Here is a 20,644-nt window from a genome sequence, read left to right as displayed (position 1 = left end):
GCAGGTTGTTCAATCCGAGCGTATCTAAGGGTGCCTATAAAGTATAAACCTCTCTGTTAACAATTGCTCATTGGGAAGATGCATTTGGGTGCCATCTAGTGGATACAGTATGTACATAGGCTCTATTGAACCATAATGTAACACAGAGACCGTACAGAACTCAAGCTAACTATGCATGTCGACGCAATTACCGTACGTACTGTCTCACCTCCAAACGTACACAAAATCAACCATATGTAACTATAAATGGCCCTTTAACCCTTTCATGTCCCTGCTCTAAATGGGTTAATAATTACATTGTAATCTGCACAGTTTAAATGCAGTAGGCAGCGTGCCGTGCACAGCTTGATCGAACCCAGGCTACTGGCTGCTTGTGGGTTGGTCTACATATTTTTATCAAGGAAATCAACATGTCAACATGTTTTTTTGGTATCACTCTAGTGCACACTGAAATCTTTTAAGCGAAAGCTTCACTGCCGGGAACACTGGCCCCGATGGCACGCCACAGACATCCCTCTGGATAACCCATTAAAACACGCCCGCGTTGCGTTTGATTTGAACCAGATATACAAGCTCATAGCGCGGCACTCTTGTATATCTGCTATTTTTCAATAGTTAAAGCATTAAATAATTCTAGGCATAAATGGGTTAAGACCTGGAACGCATTATTACTTTAACCATTATTTATTGCTTTAGCTATTTAAATTTACAATTTAGGGATTTAGCAGACGCTCTTACTCCAAAGCGACTAACAATAAGCAGGTAATACATCAATACATCAACATCAATACAATCAAAATGCATAAAAATATCTGTCTGGATTAGAAGAAAAAAAGAACCCTAGTTAGACCAAGCACCATCTAGCTTTCATGTATGGTCTTTCGGGGTAGGCTAGTGCTATACAAGCTCACAGCGAAGCGCGACACTCGGTGCCACGCTGTGAGCTTGCATATCTGCTGTTTTCCAATTGCTAAAGCATAAAATAATGGCTAAAGTGGTTAAAATGTAAAGTAACAATTCCAGGTCTTGGATAGGAAGAAAGTGTATGTGATCTTCAGCTTATTCCTTTCCCCCTCTTCTCTCTCATCCTCAGGTGAACTGAGGGATGCTGTTAAAAGTGGAGACTACATGTCAGTGAAACTTGCCCTGAATTCCAAAGAAGACTATAACCTGGACCAAGAGGTGCGTGCATTATTCCTTTAACATAATTATGATCCATTTCCATTTAAAAAATATTGTGCTCTGTTCTATCAATTTGGACAAACAGTCTCAGGTATTAATCTGGCTTTGAGTTTCAAATCAGAATCTAAAACTTAGGCTTGCACCTTGGTTACCCCTAGTAGTGTGTATGTGTGTGAGTGACTTGTGCAGTTGTGGTTTGACAAAATCATATTATAGACTATGAACATGATCTTGCTTTGCTTTAGTGGTCGAGCAGCAAATGAAACGAATGACATAATCAGGTTTGAGGTTCAATACTTGGTTGGTAAGGATGTCTGCATTAAGGTGTGTCTCAAGAACAAATGTATGGGCCGTATCCTTTATGTTGGTGGTTAGATCTGTGGTCCGGAGAACCCAGATTACTGCAGATTTAAACTTTGGTAGTTCACTACCCCGCTCTTTCATGTTTTTCTTACCTTTTAAAGTGTCCATAGTTCATGGCCTCTGACAAAAGACCGCATTCGAATCCATATGGTTCCAGAGATAGAAGTTAACTAGTTAGCATTGTTTACAATTGAGACGCCGGCAGCATCAGAAAACAGAGAAATGTGTGTTTTCCTGCAAAATGTAACATGGGATTCAATGGAGATTCGTTTTTGGAGCTGTGTGGAACACAAGCTCCCAATAGACAGGTATGTCCGTGGGTATGTGGGTGGCTGGGTGGCTGGCTGGCTGGGTGGGTGGCTGGCTGGCCGTGTAGCCTGGCAATACCTTGAGTGGCCACACACAACACACTAGTTAAAGGAGGGGCGCTGTTTTGTGCAGGCCAGGCACACTCACCACTCACTCATAGGAACAGTTTACAGTTCACACACACACACACACACACACACACACACACACACACACACACACACACACACACACACACAGCTCCACTTCGAACAGAGGTTCGATTTTTTTTTGATGTCCGGTTTGAACCTTTTTCCGGTTCAAACCGGATGTGCTACTTTTTGCGCAGATCGGCACCAGTATGATTTTTGATTACGTGAAATAAAATGAATATCTCGGGCGTGGCGGCCTAAAACATCGGGAATAACGGGATTTCGAGTTGGGGCATTAAATGACGATGCGCCACCATGGTCAGTTCCCAGTTCAACCATAGTGTTCATATTTATAGAAACTCTTACACATTTTGCACAAGACGAACAACAGGAACCGGACTCTCTGCAGATGCTAGAGATGTTTCAAAACCAACCAAGGATTCTGTGATGAATTTACCGCTTTGTGCATACAAAAATTGACAAGATATTCTGCAGGACTCTAACGCTGTTCCTTTCTTCAAATCTAAGGTAAGAGTCTGAATCAAAACATTGTTTGATCATTGTTGTATTGGTAACATAAATGTCAGCAGGTCTTGTTGTTTGTTATTTCAAATGTAATGTAAAACCATTGCTTGATTCTAGATATGTTGCATAACGTGTGATAATTGAAGGATTTTAAAGTTACCGTATCTTAAAGGTACTTTTATATCATGCACCAATTGATAATTTACTGCCATAACCTCAGCATCTCAAAAACACTATCTCCATAAAGTTTAAGTTTAAAGGGAGAGTTCACCCCAAAAAATAACGTTATATATCGATTACTGACCCCATGGAGACTTGAATTTTTAGATGTTTTTATGCCTTTATTTGATAGGACAGTAGACTGACAGGAAATGGGGGGAGAAATGGGGAGTGACATGACGCAGCAAAGGTTGTCCGGATCGGGAATCAAACCGGCACCGCCGCCAGGCATCAATGCCTATGTGGCAACGCCTATGTGGTATGCAACAGCGGGCGCCCCCGATTTTTTATTTATTTTTATTTATTTATTTGTCGCATTCCTAAGCCAATAATTTCACGGCGACAGCGGTTCCCTATGGAGACCACTGCTCGTCACCAAATTATTGGCTTAGTAATGCAACCAAAAAAAAAAACGATATCCATGAATTCATGTCTCCATGCGGTGAGTAATTGATAGTAATAGTTAGTGAACTATCCCTTTTGACTGTAGTTTAGTGGTTCTCAACCTGTGGGTGGGGATTATTTTGGGGGGTCCCCAGATGATTAACATGATGAGAAACATTGTTTTCTCACTCAGCAGTAAACAAACAAACAAACAAACAAAGTTTAAGTGTATAGAGGGTATCTGCACATTTCTAAATTGACAATTTAATGACTTTTTAATACCTCTAAAAATATAAATTAAACATTGGCCAAATTGTCAAATATTAGAGGCAGAAATTGTGAAAATAGCCAATCTACATGCTCACAACGCCTCGCAACAATAGAACTGTGTTATACAAAATGTAATGCCTCAACTCTTAGTGATTGTCAGGGTGGCGGGGGGTCCCCAGTTAAAATATGATAATTTTGGGCGTCGCGGCCTGAAAAGGTTGAGAACCACTGCTTTAGGTTGTCATATCTCTCTTGTATTACATAATATTACCCTTTGACATGGAACTATGAATCTTAGAGACTGTAGTATGTTTTCTTCTCTCCTTACAGGGGGAAGAAGCTCATGAAGACAGTGCACATATGAAGCTGCCTTTGATACAGGTACATCTTGTGTTGTGTCATTATCATCCTCATCACAGCTGAACACCAACAGACTGTTGGCATGCGCTTGTAAATATTGCCACAAGAAATGTGTTTATTTATTTAAACCTATCCCATTCATTCTTGTCAGGAACCATTTATGAGTATAATTCATTTCTGATTATCTGGAAGCTTTTGTTGGGTCTTTTCCGGTACTTCCGCGACTGTGGAGAGCATAGGTCCGTTTCTCAGTGGTTTTGTCAACTATGAAGGTTAAATAACAAATTGAGCTCCCATGCCCCTCGCAAAAATGTGGGCAACATTTTTGACAGCCGCTGAAAGTTTGGGTCTCATTCACTATACTATAAAGGAAAAAAATAACCCCAAAAAATATTTTAATGGCCCGCTGACACGCTCCAAAAGTATAATAGCATGATACAGTAGGTCTCTCTGAAAACGGTCTGAAATAGTCTGAGACTCATGTCACAGTGTAATCTGCCCCTCGCCTCCCAACAGCAGCTGACCAGTGCAGTAAGTAGTCTAAGTACAGTCAATTAATTTGATTGGCTTATAATTGTGCATTCCCACAATGACATCATAAAAATATTAACTCATATTTTAAGATGACCTTTTAAAGTGACAGTACCCCATTAGGTAACAGTACCCAACCCATTTAGGCCTAACCTATAGTTAGGCCTAAATCAGAAATTAGCCTACAAAAACAAATATGTTGCTACATACTGTACATGTACTGTAAGCCCCTCCCATACACTAAAATGTGTTCCCGGCCTGAATGGGTTAAGTAGCATGTGAGGGGTCAAACTAGGGGTTTTTAGTGATTCTGAATCCTTTGCAAGCATCTGTTTCGCATGAAAAACATTCATTGGGCTAAAAACGAACCCCACGAAACTGTGAAAAGTGATGACTCCTCACTAACCATAGTTTTGTCTGGCCGTTTTAGCCCAAGGAATGTTTTTTTGCAAGGGGCATTGTTATTTAACCTTCATAGTTGACAAAACCACTGAGAAACTGACCTATGCTCTCCACGGTCACGGAAGTATCAGAAACGACCCAACTACTTAGTTGTCTTTATGTAAATGGCTTAAAGGGGAAGACCACCCATTTTCAATATTGAACTATATCATTATTATACCTTAGAGGAGTTGTGTGGAAATAGAAAAAAAGTTCCCCCCTTCTGTGTTGCCTAGAACTGGAGGATTGATTTTGGGGTTTGTATTGTAAAGTACAGCTTGATGACATCACACCTTTGTACTTTACAATACAAACCCCAAAATCAATCCTCCAGTTCTAGGCAATACAGAAGGGGGGGACTTTTTTTTCTATTTCCACACAACTCCTCCAAGTTATATTAATGACATACTGTAGTTCAATATTGAAAATGGGTGGTCTTCCCCTTTAACAACTGAATAGACTCCTGTACACTGTCTATACACTGCAATTGAATCATGTCTTTGAACAAGACCTATGTCAAGCAAGGAAACTTTGCCCAAAGGAGAAGAAGGTCTTGAAACCGGAAAAACATTTCAGAAAATGTTTTAGCTGTGCATATTGTCAGTGTGCAGGAGAAGCCCTCTCATACCGTCTCCTTTGTATAGGTGTGAAAAGAACCTAGCTTTGTTAATGTAAACGGCTTATCATGTGATGCTCTGTGTGTACGATAGTTGAAAGTGTTTCCATTGAAAAATTGAAAAGATTTTGTGAAAGCCAAAGTCACAAACATTTCTTGTATTTTCTTTATACCTAAATGGACTTGGACATCAAATTCTTTCTATTTTTTCCATTTTCTTTTCATTTCTTTCGATTGCCAAGTAGTTGCTTGAATGTAGGTTTAGTTGCAATGCATCTTGTTCTGTACCCGGCCTCCATGCAGCATTTCATCCCAACATCCCATGAATCAATATTCTTGGTCAGACATTTACAATGTCAAAACGTTGTAGACGCTGCTTAATGCAATAAAGCCATTAACTATTTCTTGAATGGGTCACATGTGGTCTTTGTATCGAAAATCTGAAAGCTTTCGGATGGAGGGGTGAGGGGTTGCACCCAACGCTAGGCTTAACGGTGATGTGTGGGCATTGCTTTGAATTCTGTTTGAATGGGCTTCAATCACAGGGGCATTACCAAGGTGCTTGCAACTAAACGTTGCAGATGATTTCAAAGGGAACAAGTCATTTAGTTGACACCTTTACATCTTGTGTAAGAGAACATAAATTTAAAAAGGTCCCCCCAACCATTTATTTAATTATATTTATTCATATTTTAATTTGCAGACATTTTTATTTCCTCAATGTCTACCATTGTTTTAGCAACCAAATTGGTAATGGGGTTGGACTTGGCATCAGTCTTACATATACTTGTTCTCTTACAGGCGTGTGCTGTTGACGAGAGGAGATCAGTTGAAGGGGAGAAGAGCTTGATTGAAGAGAGAAGTTCAAGTGATGTTTTTAGGTTGAATCTCAACATGGACAGTTCCCAAGAGGAAGTGGGTACAGGCAGAGTTAATGACCACATTCAGCAAGATTTTGATCACTCAAGAGATCATACCGATGTTCCAGGAGGTCTTGCAAGTACAAATACAGAGCAGCTAATGCCCAGAGAGGATGTGAATAATTTAGGATATGGGAACCGTGAAAGCAATGCAACACAATTGAATGCCTATCAAGATGGTCTTGGAGACGAAACTAGAATACCAATAGAGACAAATATTGGTTTGTCCAGTGAACTAAATTTAGATTTCGAACACGAGAGCTTGAGTTGCGACGCTGGAATGACCGATGAGGGACATAAGAGTCCGGTCAGTGTGGAAGAGATATTGGATACAGAACATAAACCTGCAAGTGAAGAACAGAGTTGTGCTGTAGAAGAGAATGGCTCTAGTGATGAGGCACAAGACATGGCAGATAGCGACACCAATGAAGCAGATCATGTTCCTTTGACAGACAATGGCACAACAGATGAGCCATCATCTGAGAGCCCAAAGGAAATTGTAAAAAACCAATCACGTCGCAAAATAAATTGGGAGAGGAAGCAACCAACAAGAGTCAGTTCACGGACCAGCAAGAAAGTTCTTGTTACACCACCTGGTACAGAGGATGACGAAGAAGAAGTATCAAGCAAAAAGCACTTCTGCGTATACTGCAAAATGGCCTTCTCTCAACTTGTAAGGCATTTAGAAAGAAGACATTCAGATGAAACAGATGTTGCCCATGCAATACACTTTCCTAAAGGCTCAAAAATCAGACAAACCTTGCTGGATCAAATTCGCAATAAAGGAAACTATGAACACAATTATGAAGCATTGAAGAGTGGAGAGAGCGAAATTGTGGCTAAGAGACAGTCATCAGATGTCACAATATCTGTGCGCGACTACCTTCCTTGCCAACACTGCTTCACTTTTTATCGCAAAACTGAATTGTGGAAACACGAGCGTTCGTGTAAAGCAAAGAGGGGAGAGCAGAGGCCCCCCGAAGGAATGGGACGAGCCACTGTCCAGAGTGCTGCCTCTCAATTTGATCCAACTTCCGAGTTTTTTACGGGGGGTTGCGATGAAATCATCGACATCATGCATCAAGATGACATTTCAAGGCATGTCAGGAATGACCCCCTAATTTGCAAGTATGGCAAAGCATTATCTGCGAAACATGACCATGTCAAGTCACAGTATGCCTACATTGCACAAAAAATGAGGGAACTGGGTAGATTTGTGCTTGCTGTGAATGAGCTTGACAGCAGTGTTCAGTATCTTCATGAAATATGTGTGCCGTCCAAATTTGAGTTGGCTGTTGAAGGGGCCAAGAAAGCCAGTGGTTTTGACCCAAGTTCTAGTAGATTTAAAACGGTTTCCCTTGTCTCAAAGATCGGATATTCTTTGAAACGAGCTGCAGAAATTGCTTTTGGAGAAAGTCGAATGACAGAAGACTGCGAAACTGAGGGCCGAGTGAAGCGGTTCATTCAGCTTCTTGATACAGAATGGAACGACCGTTTTTCTCGTAGAGCTCTTGGATCTGCTTCTCGAAAGCAGGAGGTTAAAAAAGAGGAAATTGACACATCAACCCTGACTGAAGATGTGATAAAACTACACAAATTTGTTCAGAAGGAAGGAGACAAAGCAAGGAAAGAGTTAAAAGAAAGCCCCAATCCCTCAACGTGGAGAAAGCTCAGTGAGGCGACTCTTTCAGAGGTGTGCCTCTTTAACAGGGGAAGGGTAGGGAATATTGGTAGAATGGTTTTGGAGACTTACACCACTTGTAAGAGTAAGAGAACATTTGTGCCATCTGCAGATCAAATTATGAAAAGCACAAAATTAGAGTTGGAGCTTGGTGACAGCTTCTTAAAGTTGGAACTAGAAGGCCAGTTTGGTAGGAACACATTGGTCCTGCTAACACAAAGAATGGTGGTTTTGATCGATTTGCTTGTAGAGAACCGAGAGCAAGCTGGTGTGGCGAAAGACAACCCTTATGTCTTTGCCCGAAATGAAGGCTCTTCCTACATTAGAGGATTGGACTGTTGCAGAAGAGCTGCAAATGAATGCAAGTCAAAAAATCCAGAGGCACTTCTGTCTCCAACTGTACGAGAGCAGGTTTCCAGCTACTGGCAGTTGCTGAGCCTTAGAGAAAAAGAATTGGACCAAGTGGCCAAGCTGTTGGAACTCAACATCCGGGAAGGTCCCCAGCTCTCAGAAAACACAACCCAGTTGGAGGAAATGAGCAAACGGCTGCTCAAGATGGACCGAACAGTGATCTCTGATACTCCAACTAAGACAGACGATGGTGAGTATGTTGCCAAAGATGGATTGGTCTTTAATACAGATGCATGGAAGCTTATGTCTACAGTAATGCTGTCTAAATATTTACTGAAAATCTATTTTGGGGAAACAGAATGTGTGTGCAAGCATTTAGTAGACTGTTGTTATTAAACCCTTGTATGGTATACTACACATAAGGTTATGTACAGCATTGGTGGTGTGAGGCTCACAAACTACCACTGAGACATTCCAGTGTTAACAATATAACATGTCTTGTACTATACTGAATATTATTTTCTTCCCCTGTCTTGATCTTCTTTCAGACCCAACTCCAAAGAATGTAAAGAAAAGACCCTGGAGTGAAGCAGAACAAGTTGCAGTGAAGCGTTGCCTGGGTGACTTTATTTCAATTATGAAAGTCCCTGGCAAAAAGGAATGCAACACCTGCATTTCTGCTGAACCAGCTTTGCACGGTAGATCTTGGACAGATGTCAAAAGCTACGTCCACAACATGCTGCAGTCAATAAGGAAGAAACGTCAACGCAAATCGGAGGAGGAAGCTACATTCTTAGAACCCAAGAGACCAAAAGAAGGAAACCCTGCCGTAAAGAAAGACTCTCCGGACAAGAGTGTTGTTGGCGGCACAACATCTCATCCTGTGCAACCAAATCACTGTATAGAAAGTTTGACCCTGAATCATTTGGCTACGGCAGAGAACCCCTTGGATATGACGGCGAATCCCTTGGCTAATACAGCAAATCCCTTGGCCTCAACATTCTCTCAACAGATAACCTCAATGATGTCGGGGTATTCACCTATGGGTGCTACCAGTGCACACATGGCCCATAGTAGTAGATCAATGGTTCCTACTTTTACACCATTGAATGCTGCCAATGCATCAATGGTGCCGACGTATGCACACAATTCTAGACACGCACCAATGGCCTCTGTGTATGCGCTACAGAGCAACAGGAGTGCACCCACGCATTCTGGGTATTTACAGAACTCTAGAACTCCACCCATGTCTCTGCACTCTGTATATTCACCACATAACAGTAGAAGCCCAACGATGTCTCCTCCATATATACAACAGGACACTAGAAATGCACCACTGGTCCCTACTTTCACACCACTGAATGCTCCAAGCCCACCGATTGTCCCTAATTACAGTCGCCTGAATGACAGAAGTAGATCTATGGTGTCATCCTTTACACCATTAAACCATCCTTGTACTTCTATGGTCTCTTCATTTACACCCTTGAACCATTCAAGTACACCTCACTACCCTTCAAGCTCACCCAGACCCCTTCCGGGTACACAGGTGATACCACCAACAAACCCGCCCATACCACCACCACCACCCATGGTTCCCGATAGGCCAGCAGTAGCGCAAACGAATACCCCCATGCTCCCTCCTGCAAAGAAACAAGATGATTCAGTAAAGACACCGCAAGATTCTTCTGCAGCAGCAACAACCCAAAAGAGAACCAAAAGGTTATGGAGTGAACCAGAGCAGGCTGCTGTGAGGCGTCAGCTTGGAGACCTGTGTAAACTGGTTAAGGCCCCAGGCAAAAAGGAATGTGATGCGTGTTTAGCTGCAGAACCTGCTTTGAGGAGCAGGTCATGGAGGGAGGTCAAGTACTATGTACACAACACGATCCAGTCGATTAAAAAGAGAGGCGTCACACCCAGACGCAATGCAGTACGTGATCAGCAAGATAGTCAAAGTTCTAGCATGGAATGGGATGCTCCTGTTTATATGTCCCTGTAAATATTTTTCACTAACATGGTAGGAAACATTCAATGCCCTGCAAAAAAAAGGCAGGGGAGGAGTGAGCTTTGGTGCTAAGCTTGGAATGCACAAGCTTGACAATTCTAGATTCAAGAACTGTTGTGACACACATTGACAATGAACGCTAGTTTAACCTAGACCGAATCTATGTATGTCTCCTGGCTTGAAATTCTGCCATGCTCTCTGAATTCAAATGATCTCTAAGTTGCTAGGAATCAGAAGATGTATCCATTGGACCAAGTGTACTGTTGCATGAATAACACACATAATATAATGGGTGGTGAGAAATTTGATTCTCTTGATTCTTGAAGAACGTGTATCGTTGCTCTGAAAAAAAGGGTTAAATATTTAAGTTTAATATGATCAGGTTGCATTAATGTATTAGCTTGAATTTAGCCGATGCTTGGTGGAGAAAGATCTGATCCGTCTTTGTAAACATGTAACAAACATGATGCATTCTGGTAAAAGCAGTTGAGGCTGTGAATTTTGGAGTGACCTAACCACTTCAGCCATTGGATTGGGAGAAAGAAAGTGCTAACATTTACGTATCGATGTATCCATATTAGCTTTGAACACTTTCTACTTTCTTCTCCACCAAAATGATGCCTAATGCCTATTTTTCACTTAATTTGATCAGAGAATGATATTTTGCAAACAACCTTCGCCGCCCCTTACAAAATAATATTGCTACATAGACTGGCCCAACATTTCTGGCTCAAGTGTAATATATACATACAGTATATACCTATACCTTTAGCCAGAAGCCTAGATTGTAGATCACCCTTAATAACCCACGGCAGGAATAACCTATGTTTCCTGTTATTGTTTAAGCACTAGTATCTCCACGTGTCGTGTATATACCTCTCAGTGAAATGCTGAAACTTAATTTTCACTTCAGAATAATTTGTTTGTGTCATTTCCTCATTTTAACATTACTCATGTTTCCATGTTTTTTTTTATTACATGTGGTAAAGAGTTGTAGAAAAGTTTGGTTATATACTGTATATTTTTTTTATCACTGTTCAAATGTTGTGATCCAAGCCTTTTATTGTATTTTTGTTTTCTTTTGACTACCTTTTTAAAGCAAGCAACCAGAATACCAGCACTCATGGATCAATAGTCTTATATCAATTGAAGGCAATGGTTATTATTCCCTGGCCTTCAATAATTGGAAGCCTATATTGAGCCATGAGTGCTAGCATTCTATTTGTTTTGACACTGGTTACGGTGCACCCAATACAGTTTCAAGATTGGGAGCTGTATGGGTTTCTAGTTTCCTCCAGAAAACTTTTGTAATGCTTTGATTTAAACCTCTCTCTGTTATCTGAAACTTTATGACACCTGCAATAGGAATTGTGCCATGCACCTTTGAATGGGTCCTGCCCAGCCACCCAGATTCAAGTGATTTTATCTTGTTGACCATTAGATGCTTAAAAAAACATTGGTTTCATCAGACAAACAGGGTAAGAAATTAACACAGTCCATGAGGACAATGCTGGTAGATTTTTCTTAGTACAATAGCATATATGGTTGCCTGTTCAATCAGCCATGACATTATCTTTGAAAGATTTTTTGATTTCACTGTTGAAATAGTTGAAACACCGGTTATTAATTCTTGGATCCGCTACTCTGTATAGCATGTGGATCGCACTATTACCTTATTTGGTGATAAGATGAAGCCAAGTGAGGACTATATAAATTATATACAGTATATATATATTTGTTTTTGTTTAAATTGGCTTCAAATATGGCAATGACCATGGTCTGAATTAATTTTTTTCTATGATCTCCTTGGCACCAATTTAAACTACCATGATTATGGTAATCTTTCTTTTTTTTTTTTTTACTAATATATACTGGCCTAATAGGGGCTCTTAATTACTAATCTGTGTCACAGTCAGCACACCTGCTGTTCCTTTGGTAGCCTAGTTGTATTGATAAGTGAGCTCCTCTGTCTCCTTAGGCCTCCTGTGTTATGTACGGTTTGCGATCACGAAACGGTTGTGCTAGAAATAATTGTTTGACGTCTATGCAGTATTTTATCTTAATATACAATATGGTCATTCAGATGTTAGCATTGATGTTGGGTGTCGACTGAGGGAAGAATAATGAGGCGATTTGATGCCAATGGACCCCACCCTGGAGTTTCTGTACAGTAGATGTTTATTATTTCATCATGACTCTTGTATGAGCACACAGTACACGCGTGTGTACTGAATGTGTCACTTTTCATGTAATCATGTTGCCTTCAGTTCTGTTACTCATCAGTTACTGTATGGAACCTATAACTTCTGCTTGGACAATAAATCGTTCCTTGGATTAATCTTTTGACCTTTTTGAATCTCAAATCACCATGGCTGATCTACAAACAACGAGCTTTTAGATGGGCTGTTTTTTCTATTTTGTCGCGCAACAATGTACTGTAGGGTTTAATAGTCCATGGGCCATACGAGATGTCGGTATCGGAAAGGTGCCAAATGTTATCATGCATTTTTGAAAAGCTCTATATCTGTAGATTATATTTTGGTATGATAACCCTTTCTGAGACACAGCTAAATTGGTGTTATCAGCCGCTAGAGTTGGTGTCCCATTAACTTTACATTACAGGGGGAAAAAAAGCAAAAAATTAATCTGCTTTAAGTAACATATGAGGGGTCAAACTAGGGTTTTTTCATGATTCTGAATCCATTGCAAGCATCTGTTTTGCACAAAAAACATTCCTTGGGCAACAAAACGGCCCCACAAGACTATGGTTTAGTGATGAAAAGTGATGAGTCATCACTTTTCACACTTTTGTGGGGGCCGTTTTAGCCCAAGGAATGTTTTTTATGCAAAACAGATGTTTGCAATGGATGAAGAACCCCTAGTTTGACCCCTCATATGTTAAAGCAGATACATTTTTAGCTTTTTTTTCCTGTATAATAAAGTTAATGGGACACCAACTCTAGCGGCTGATAACACCAATTTAGCTGTGTCTCAGAAAGGGTTATCATACCAAAATATAATCTACAGGTATAGAGCTTTTCAAAAATGCATGATAACCTTTGCCACCTTTCCGATACCGACATCTCGTATGGCCCATGGACTACAAGTGGTTACATAGCAGAAGACAAATGTATCTATCACACAAACTCAGACACACACACACACGTTCTGTTTTTCTTGTTCTGATGAGACACATCACAGCCACAACCAAATTTGATTGAGTTGACTGTGTGGTGGTGATTGTGTGTAGGGCTGTCACAATCGTCTAATTGTAATTATTTAACATAATCGCAATTATTTTGTCATAATCGTTTACATGTTGAAATGTTCATATTTTCAAACATTTTCAAAGATAATGGAAATAGCCGATCCACAAGCTCACAACGCGTCGACGCGTTGTGAGCTTGTAGATCGGCTATTTCCACTATCAGTGTTCTTTTTCAACTATAAAGTTGTCAAATATCTTTGTATATTTAGGTTACGTGTCATATCTGCCATGTGCAATTTGAAAGCCTACAAGCCAAACAAATGTAACTGTCAACGACAGAAACACAATTGAATCGTTAATCGCAATTATTTGAGTGCCAATTAATCGTCTTGTAAAATGTCATAATCGTGACAGCCCTAATTGTGTGTCCATTTCCGTGCGTGTTGTGGTGTGTTTGTGTATATGTGCGTGTTGCGGTGTGTTTGTGTATATGTGCGTGTTGTGGTGTGTTTGTGTATATGTGCGTGTTGTGGTGTGTTTGTGTATATGTGCATGCAGGACTCCAGCGGTATGTCGTTGTGCATGCTGGCTGCAGCTGGAGGTCAGGACGACATCCTGCGGCTGCTGATAAAGAAGGGAGTAAGAGTCAACGGAAGACAAAAGAACGGCACCACTGCCCTGATGCATGCAGCCGAAAAGGTAACCTGCACAGTCAAATGCAGGGGTGTCGCATCAAATGCTGGGCCCTGGGTACAAGGATTCACTGCGGAACGCATTATTACGCATTATTTTGTGCTTTAACTATTGAAAAATGGCAGATATACAAGCTCACAGCACGGCACCGACGGATGCTCTGTGAGCTTGTAGATCTGCTATTTTTTTTTAAATCGTGAACATCTTTGCAAGTCTTTGAATATTCCAAATTCTTCTAAGGTTTTTTGAAAAACCTAGACATAGAAACGTGTGACATAGACATAGAAACAGAGACATAGAAACATTCTATGTCAGTGGTGCTCAAACTTTTTCATGTGAAGGACCCCCAAAATGATATTTATTTGGCCACGGACCCCCCCCCCCCCCCCCCAAAAAAAAGATTCAAAGATTTGCATACATTTTCACGACTTTTCAAAAATAGCAGATCTCTAAGCACGCAGCGCGGCACTCTTGCTGCGCTGTGAGCTTGTATATCTGCTATTTGTCATTAGCTAAAGTATAACATTATTAAGGCCCCCTCCACCTTGGGGCCCTAGTAACTCAGTCCCACTTTTCCCCCCTTTTTGACACCCCCGGTCAAATGGCCCAGTGTGAAATTAACCAAAGACTCTAGGATGAAACAAAGACACCTCAATTGATTTCCTGGGTCTGTTTCCCATGTATGCCCAGCCCGTATGAATATTGAGTCTCTTAATTCCAATGGAGAAGTAGTCTTGCGTAGCCAGATAACATCCACAATCTCCGAATGCTATATAGAGTCTGGAACGACAGCTCCCAGAATAACGAGTATCAGAAGTAGTCACTGCTGCACGGAACTGTAGTCCCATTGGAAACATAACAGAAACACACTAGCATCGAGCGGCATATTCTTATTATGCGTGTATAATAAGAAAACATTTGAAAACATCATGGTAATAACACCAACAACACCAGAGAAAGACGAAGTAACGGCCCCAAAAATATTGAAAGAAGACATAACGCTTCCAGTGGGACTTGTTATCGCTACTGCACCAAGGGAGCGGTTGCGTCACATCCGCTTTATCCCCATACTCGTAAGACTTCTGTTGCCCCATGACGAGAGCATTTGCACATCTTGGGAGTCAACAGTCTGGCCATGCAAGACTAATGGAGAAGTGACCATAAGCATAGATTATGAGCGATCCTTTTTTTCCCTAATGGGCCCATTCTTCACAAGCCACACATGAATGAGACTAAAGGTTTATTCACGTGTCACGTGAGAAAACGTGTGTTCCGAACCTTCTGACAACCGACATAGGCCCCAATCTATGAGCTCACAACACGTGATGTGAGCTTGTAGATCGCTTGTTTTTGCCAGCGTGTGTATGTATGTATATTATATATATATAAGCCCAATACTTGCTCTTTCTGACGTTTTCTTCTTCTTTTTTTTTCCTGGAAGAGGTGAGATAACATTTAATGTCGTTCAGAACTTCTGATAGCTTTTGTTCGGATGCTCCTGCACCCCCAGATGTCTGGACTGTCCCAACTAGTTTGGAAAGCCTGTCCGAAAAGTTTTTTTTATTATTATTATTATCAAAATGGTCAAAGACTGCAAAAATATCTTCTGTTAGTAAACTGCATTTTTATTGGATTTCTTGACAAACATTTTCATGTATTTTCTTCCTGATCAGAATTTCCTGACAACGGTTGCTATTCTGCTGGAGGCGGGCTCTCATGTCAACGCTCAGACGCTGGGAGGTGAAACTGCTCTGATGAAGGTGAAATTGAAATTAGAAAATGAAATTACATAATTCTTTTAGAAAACACTGTTAGAAAGAGTGCTGCTGTAATGATGGAGAAAAGAAGTGCAGAAGACGATGACGTTTGAAATGCTGTGTAAGAAGCAGAAACTCTTGAATGTGGTTTGAGGTTCTTGCAAGGTTCTTGAAAGTATTGATGCTATGTACATACAGAATAATTAAGAATACAGACCATATTGGAATGCAGTGGAATACTTGCTCTGTCGTACAGGCAAAAGCGTGAATCAGGCATAACAACATTAACCCTGGCATGTCATATTTAATAATTCTGCCAAAAAAATAGCAGATCAACAGGCTCACAATGCTTCTCAGAAGCTTGTGGATCGGCTATTGTCTGTCAAGAGATTTGGCGTAGAGAGAGAAAAGGACGGGACCAAGTACAGACCCCAGGGCAACCCCAGTCAAGAAAGTATATACTGTAGTGTTTAAGTGATGTAGACCACTGTTTCCCAAACACTGGGTCGGGACCCATTTGTGGGTCGTGGAAACTTTTTTTATGGGTCCCTTAGTTGTTATTATAATTGTCATTATTTCAAAACCTTTTTTTAAGATAATGCAATGATTTTTCTAAGTAATTTCATGAATTAATAAAATACATGTTTAAGAAATTTCGAAATTAGAAAACAAATGTTTAAGAAGTAGTGAAAATAGACGATCTACACGCGTTGTGAGCTTGTAGATCTGCTATTTTCACAATTCTGGGTCCCGGGTAGACGTCTAATCTCTCTTTTGGGTCTTGAGCTAAAAGGTTTGGGAACCACTGATGAAGACAAATCAAAGTCCATCGAGGGCCACCACTCACCAGGGGATATTATTAGGTCTACTCTTTAGTCCACGATTGGACTGACGAATGAAAACCTGCATTCATCTCACACGACCATTGACAAGAGCATTCTAGAAATCAAACTCGTCATCATTCTTCTCCCCCTCCACTCCAGGGCTGTAAGCGAGGGAACGCTGACGTAGTGCGCCTCCTGCTGGAGTACGGCGCCGACTGCAACATCCTGTCCAAGCACAAGCACAACGCCATGTACTTCGCCAAGGTCAGCAACAACCTGACGGTTAGCGATCTCATCACGCAGCACATCACCATGTGAGTACTGAGCACCAGTCATATTGACAAGAAGAGCGTTGAGTAAAGTTGTGTCATGACTTGTGATGCACGTGGGGAAAGCACCATGTCGAGCTCTTCCATTGTAGGCATGTGTGAGTGTCAATGTCATCCATGTAGCGTTGCCTACTTCTTTTTTTTTCCCTCACTAAAGGGTCATTCAGAGTTTTCTCCTCAACCTGCTAATGCTTAAATATAATATATTCACATTACGCAGTACAGTATTTACAGATTTTACGACGGTGTCGCATGCTGCCTAGACCTACAAGTACACAATACCGTCAGAAAAACAGAGTATAAATCATGCTTAAAGGACAACTCCGCCCTAAATCATTTCTAGGCTCATTTTCCTACTTATATTGATCCAAAAATACTGTCTATTAGGCAGAAATGCCCCTGTTGTCCAGTTTACCCAGCAGAAACCAGCAGCTCTCATAGCATAGAGTGGAGCCTATAAGCTTTTACACTATTTGTTGTAGCCAAAAGTGTTCATGAATTTGGTACTAGTTGTCATTACAAACACATCCATGACCATGCTGTCCCACACAAGCCATCACACTCAAACAGATGTTATGCTTTTATGTGTTTTGCCAAGTCCCAGAAAAGATGACCTGTGATTGGCCAGTTCAGTGACTTTGATTGGCGCCGATTGCTCACCCCAAAACATGATTTATGAGATTGTGGTGGCATGGATGTGTTTGTTATGACAACTAGTAGCACATTCATGAAAAAGAAAATCACCTTTGACCGCAACAAATAGTGTAAAGGCAATAGGCTTATAGGCTCCACTCTATGCTATGGCAGCTGATGTGATCTGCTGATGAAACTAGAGCAAGAGCATTTCTGCCTAATAGACCCCATGGACAGTCTTTTGGGATCAATATAAGTAGGAAAATGAGCCTAGAAGTGATTTGGGGCGGAGTTGTCCTTTAACTCATGCAGTGTCAGCAATTTTTCAGTTATTTCTGTAGCCGGCGCCTCATCGTGGGCATCGAGTGAGTTGGACTCTTTAATGTCTCGTTGTGAATCTTTGGTCTCTCTCTACCTCTGTCGCTCAGGTTAGCTACTGTGGCCGATGAGACTATCCGAGCATATTTTGAGTCCCGCCTGACGTTGCTGGAGGCCGTGTTTCCTCTGGCCTGCCACAGGCTCTGCGAGGGAGCAGATTTCTCTATGGACTTTTCCTTCAAGCAACAACTACCAACGGAGGGTACGATATACTAGGGCTTTCACGAATAGTGATTTTTAGTATTTGAATTATTCAACCTCAAAGTATTCAAATAGTCGAATATTCGACAGGACTGGCCAAACTGTCAAATATTAAGTAAGCAAGAGGCAAACATTGTGAAAATAGCATCTGCTATTTTCACAATATTTATCTGTGGAACCAAGTCACATTAAATGTAATACCTACAAATCCCCAGTTCAAATATGTTTATTTTGGGGGTCACAGCCTATAAAGGTTTGAGAACCCCTGGTATAGAGCGTTAACAAATTCATCCACCAGGGGCATTGACAACTCATTTTTATGACTTCCTATCTAGCCAAGTTTTATAAACTAGAGAAAACAATAAAAAAAATAAAAAATAAGCGAATATTCGACTATGTGAACAACGTCGAATAGTTACTTTGATATTCGAATATTCAAATATTCGAATATTTGGTGAATGCCCTACGATATACACACACACACACACAAGTACCAGTATAGCGGTCAGAGTTGAAACAATGGTAGTCGTCAAAACAACAACACTTGTGTTATTGTTCAATTGTTTATTGACACTTTATCTCTCTCTCTCTCTCTCTCTCTCTCTCTCTCTCTCTCTCTCTCTCTCTCTCTCTCTCTCCGTTCTCTCTTCCCACCCTTCTCTCGCCCCCCTCTCTCCAGGTTCCGGTGTCCTCCTGTTCATCTTTCATGCTAACTTCCTGTCCGAGGTGACGGCCAGGCTGTGTGGGCCCTGCAGCGTTCATGCCGTGGTTCTCAACGACAAGTTCCAGCTGCCCATATTCCTGGTCAGTTCCCCCTGGTTGTGATGGAAGGGCTTCCATTCCCCTCAAATTCATGTTGTATATCCAGGGTTCCCACGGTCATGAAATTCCTGGAAATATTTAGTTAAGTTAATAAGTTAGAAAAATATTTTTCCAGTACTGGAAAAGTTTTGGAATTGATCAAGGGTCCTGGAAGGTCCTGGAAGAAATAGCTATGCATTGTCTTTGGTTATTGATTTTGTTAATACCTCTGAAATGACAAATTTCAGAGGTATTAACAAATTGGCCAAATTGTCAAATATTAGAGGCAGAAATTGTGAAAATAGCCGATCTACATGCTCACAACACCTCGCGTTGCGAGGCGTTGTGAGCATGTAGATCTGCTATTTTCACAATAGAAACGTGTTATACAAAATTCCTCAACTCTTAGTGCTCGTCAGGGTGCCGGGTCCCCAGTTAAAATATGATTATTTCAGGGGTCACAGCCTGAAAAGGTTGAGAACCACTGGCAATACACTACCTGTCTTTGGGCATTGCTGTTATATAGTCCTGGAAATTGGGCTAAATATTCTGGAAATGTTTTGGAAATTAATTGGTGAAAATGTGTGGGAACACTGTATATCTTACTATTATTATTGTTGGTATTATTATGCCAAGCTATTCACCAGTCAACATGTCAAACTACGGACGATCCTCTCCTCAATAAACATCAGAGTAATAAGTGTCGTTTTCCCTCCTCTCACGCTGTATTGTTTTCTCTCTACTGTCTCACAGGACAGTCACTTCATCTACTCGTTCAGTCCAACTCCAGGTAACAACAAACTGTTCATCCGCTTTGCAGACGCACCCACAGCCAAGGTAAGACTGATGCCCTGTTTATGCTCAGTAGCACGACATTGTTTGTGAGCTTTTAGATAATAGTGAAAATAGTAGATCTACAAGTTCACAACGTGTTTCATTGCAACCCGTTGTGAGCTTGTATAGCGGCTATTTCACTTTAAAAGATATATTCCATATATTCTGGAACTTTTCACCTATAATGACATGCCCAATGGATTGATTATTAATTGATTATTTTATTCTCTATTAAATCAATTCGTTTTTACTGCCGTTTGTATTTGAACTGCATCCTAACTGATTGTCCCGTTGATGTAATAATAAGGAAACGGAATCTTCTTGACGAAAATGAAAGATCCCCCGTTATGCGCTTATTAGACATTCAACATAAGCTGCCGACGCTGAGACAAATGTTCAGTGTGAGAAATGGATCAGGTGTAATGTGTCATTAGCAAGACACCTAATCATTAGTTTATCCCACTACTCGTGTATGTAACATGAATAGACACTTGTTGTACTGTAGTGTACATCTGTCCTTTCTGACTGTTGAGCCAATGTGTACAGGGCAGGCACAGTATAACCTTATCATATTATTACACAGTTGGTAATTCAGTACAGAGTTGTTAATTCACTTCTAATTGTATGTATTACGATGAAGCTACTGTTCAAATTGTACTTAACATCTACTTTGGAGTTTGATGGTTCCGGCCATCACATTA

General features: G+C 40.8%; 1 protein-coding gene across 2 annotated transcripts in view; it reads left to right on the top strand.

Annotated features, from left to right (window-relative positions):
• The window catches only part of mphosph8 (M-phase phosphoprotein 8), a 38,299-nt gene that overhangs the window by 15,211 nt on the left and 2,444 nt on the right, over positions 1-20,644 (top strand). For both annotated transcript variants that reach the window (XM_080753209.1, XM_080753208.1), the window contains exons 7-13: positions 1,094-1,182; positions 14,052-14,192; positions 15,860-15,946; positions 16,927-17,081; positions 18,158-18,309; positions 18,988-19,112; positions 19,863-19,946. In XM_080753209.1, coding sequence (XP_080609335.1) covers positions 1,094-1,182; positions 14,052-14,192; positions 15,860-15,946; positions 16,927-17,081; positions 18,158-18,309; positions 18,988-19,112; positions 19,863-19,946 — 833 coding nt within the window. The remainder of the gene's footprint in view (positions 1-1,093; positions 1,183-14,051; positions 14,193-15,859; positions 15,947-16,926; positions 17,082-18,157; positions 18,310-18,987; positions 19,113-19,862; positions 19,947-20,644) is intronic.

The sequence above is a fragment of the Nannobrachium achirus genome (assembly GCF_963921795.1).
Source record: "Nannobrachium achirus genome assembly, chromosome: 22".
NCBI lineage: Eukaryota > Metazoa > Chordata > Actinopteri > Myctophiformes > Myctophidae > Nannobrachium > Nannobrachium achirus.
Note: the sequence above shows the minus strand (reverse complement) of the source record. Positions and strands in the feature narration are given on the sequence as shown.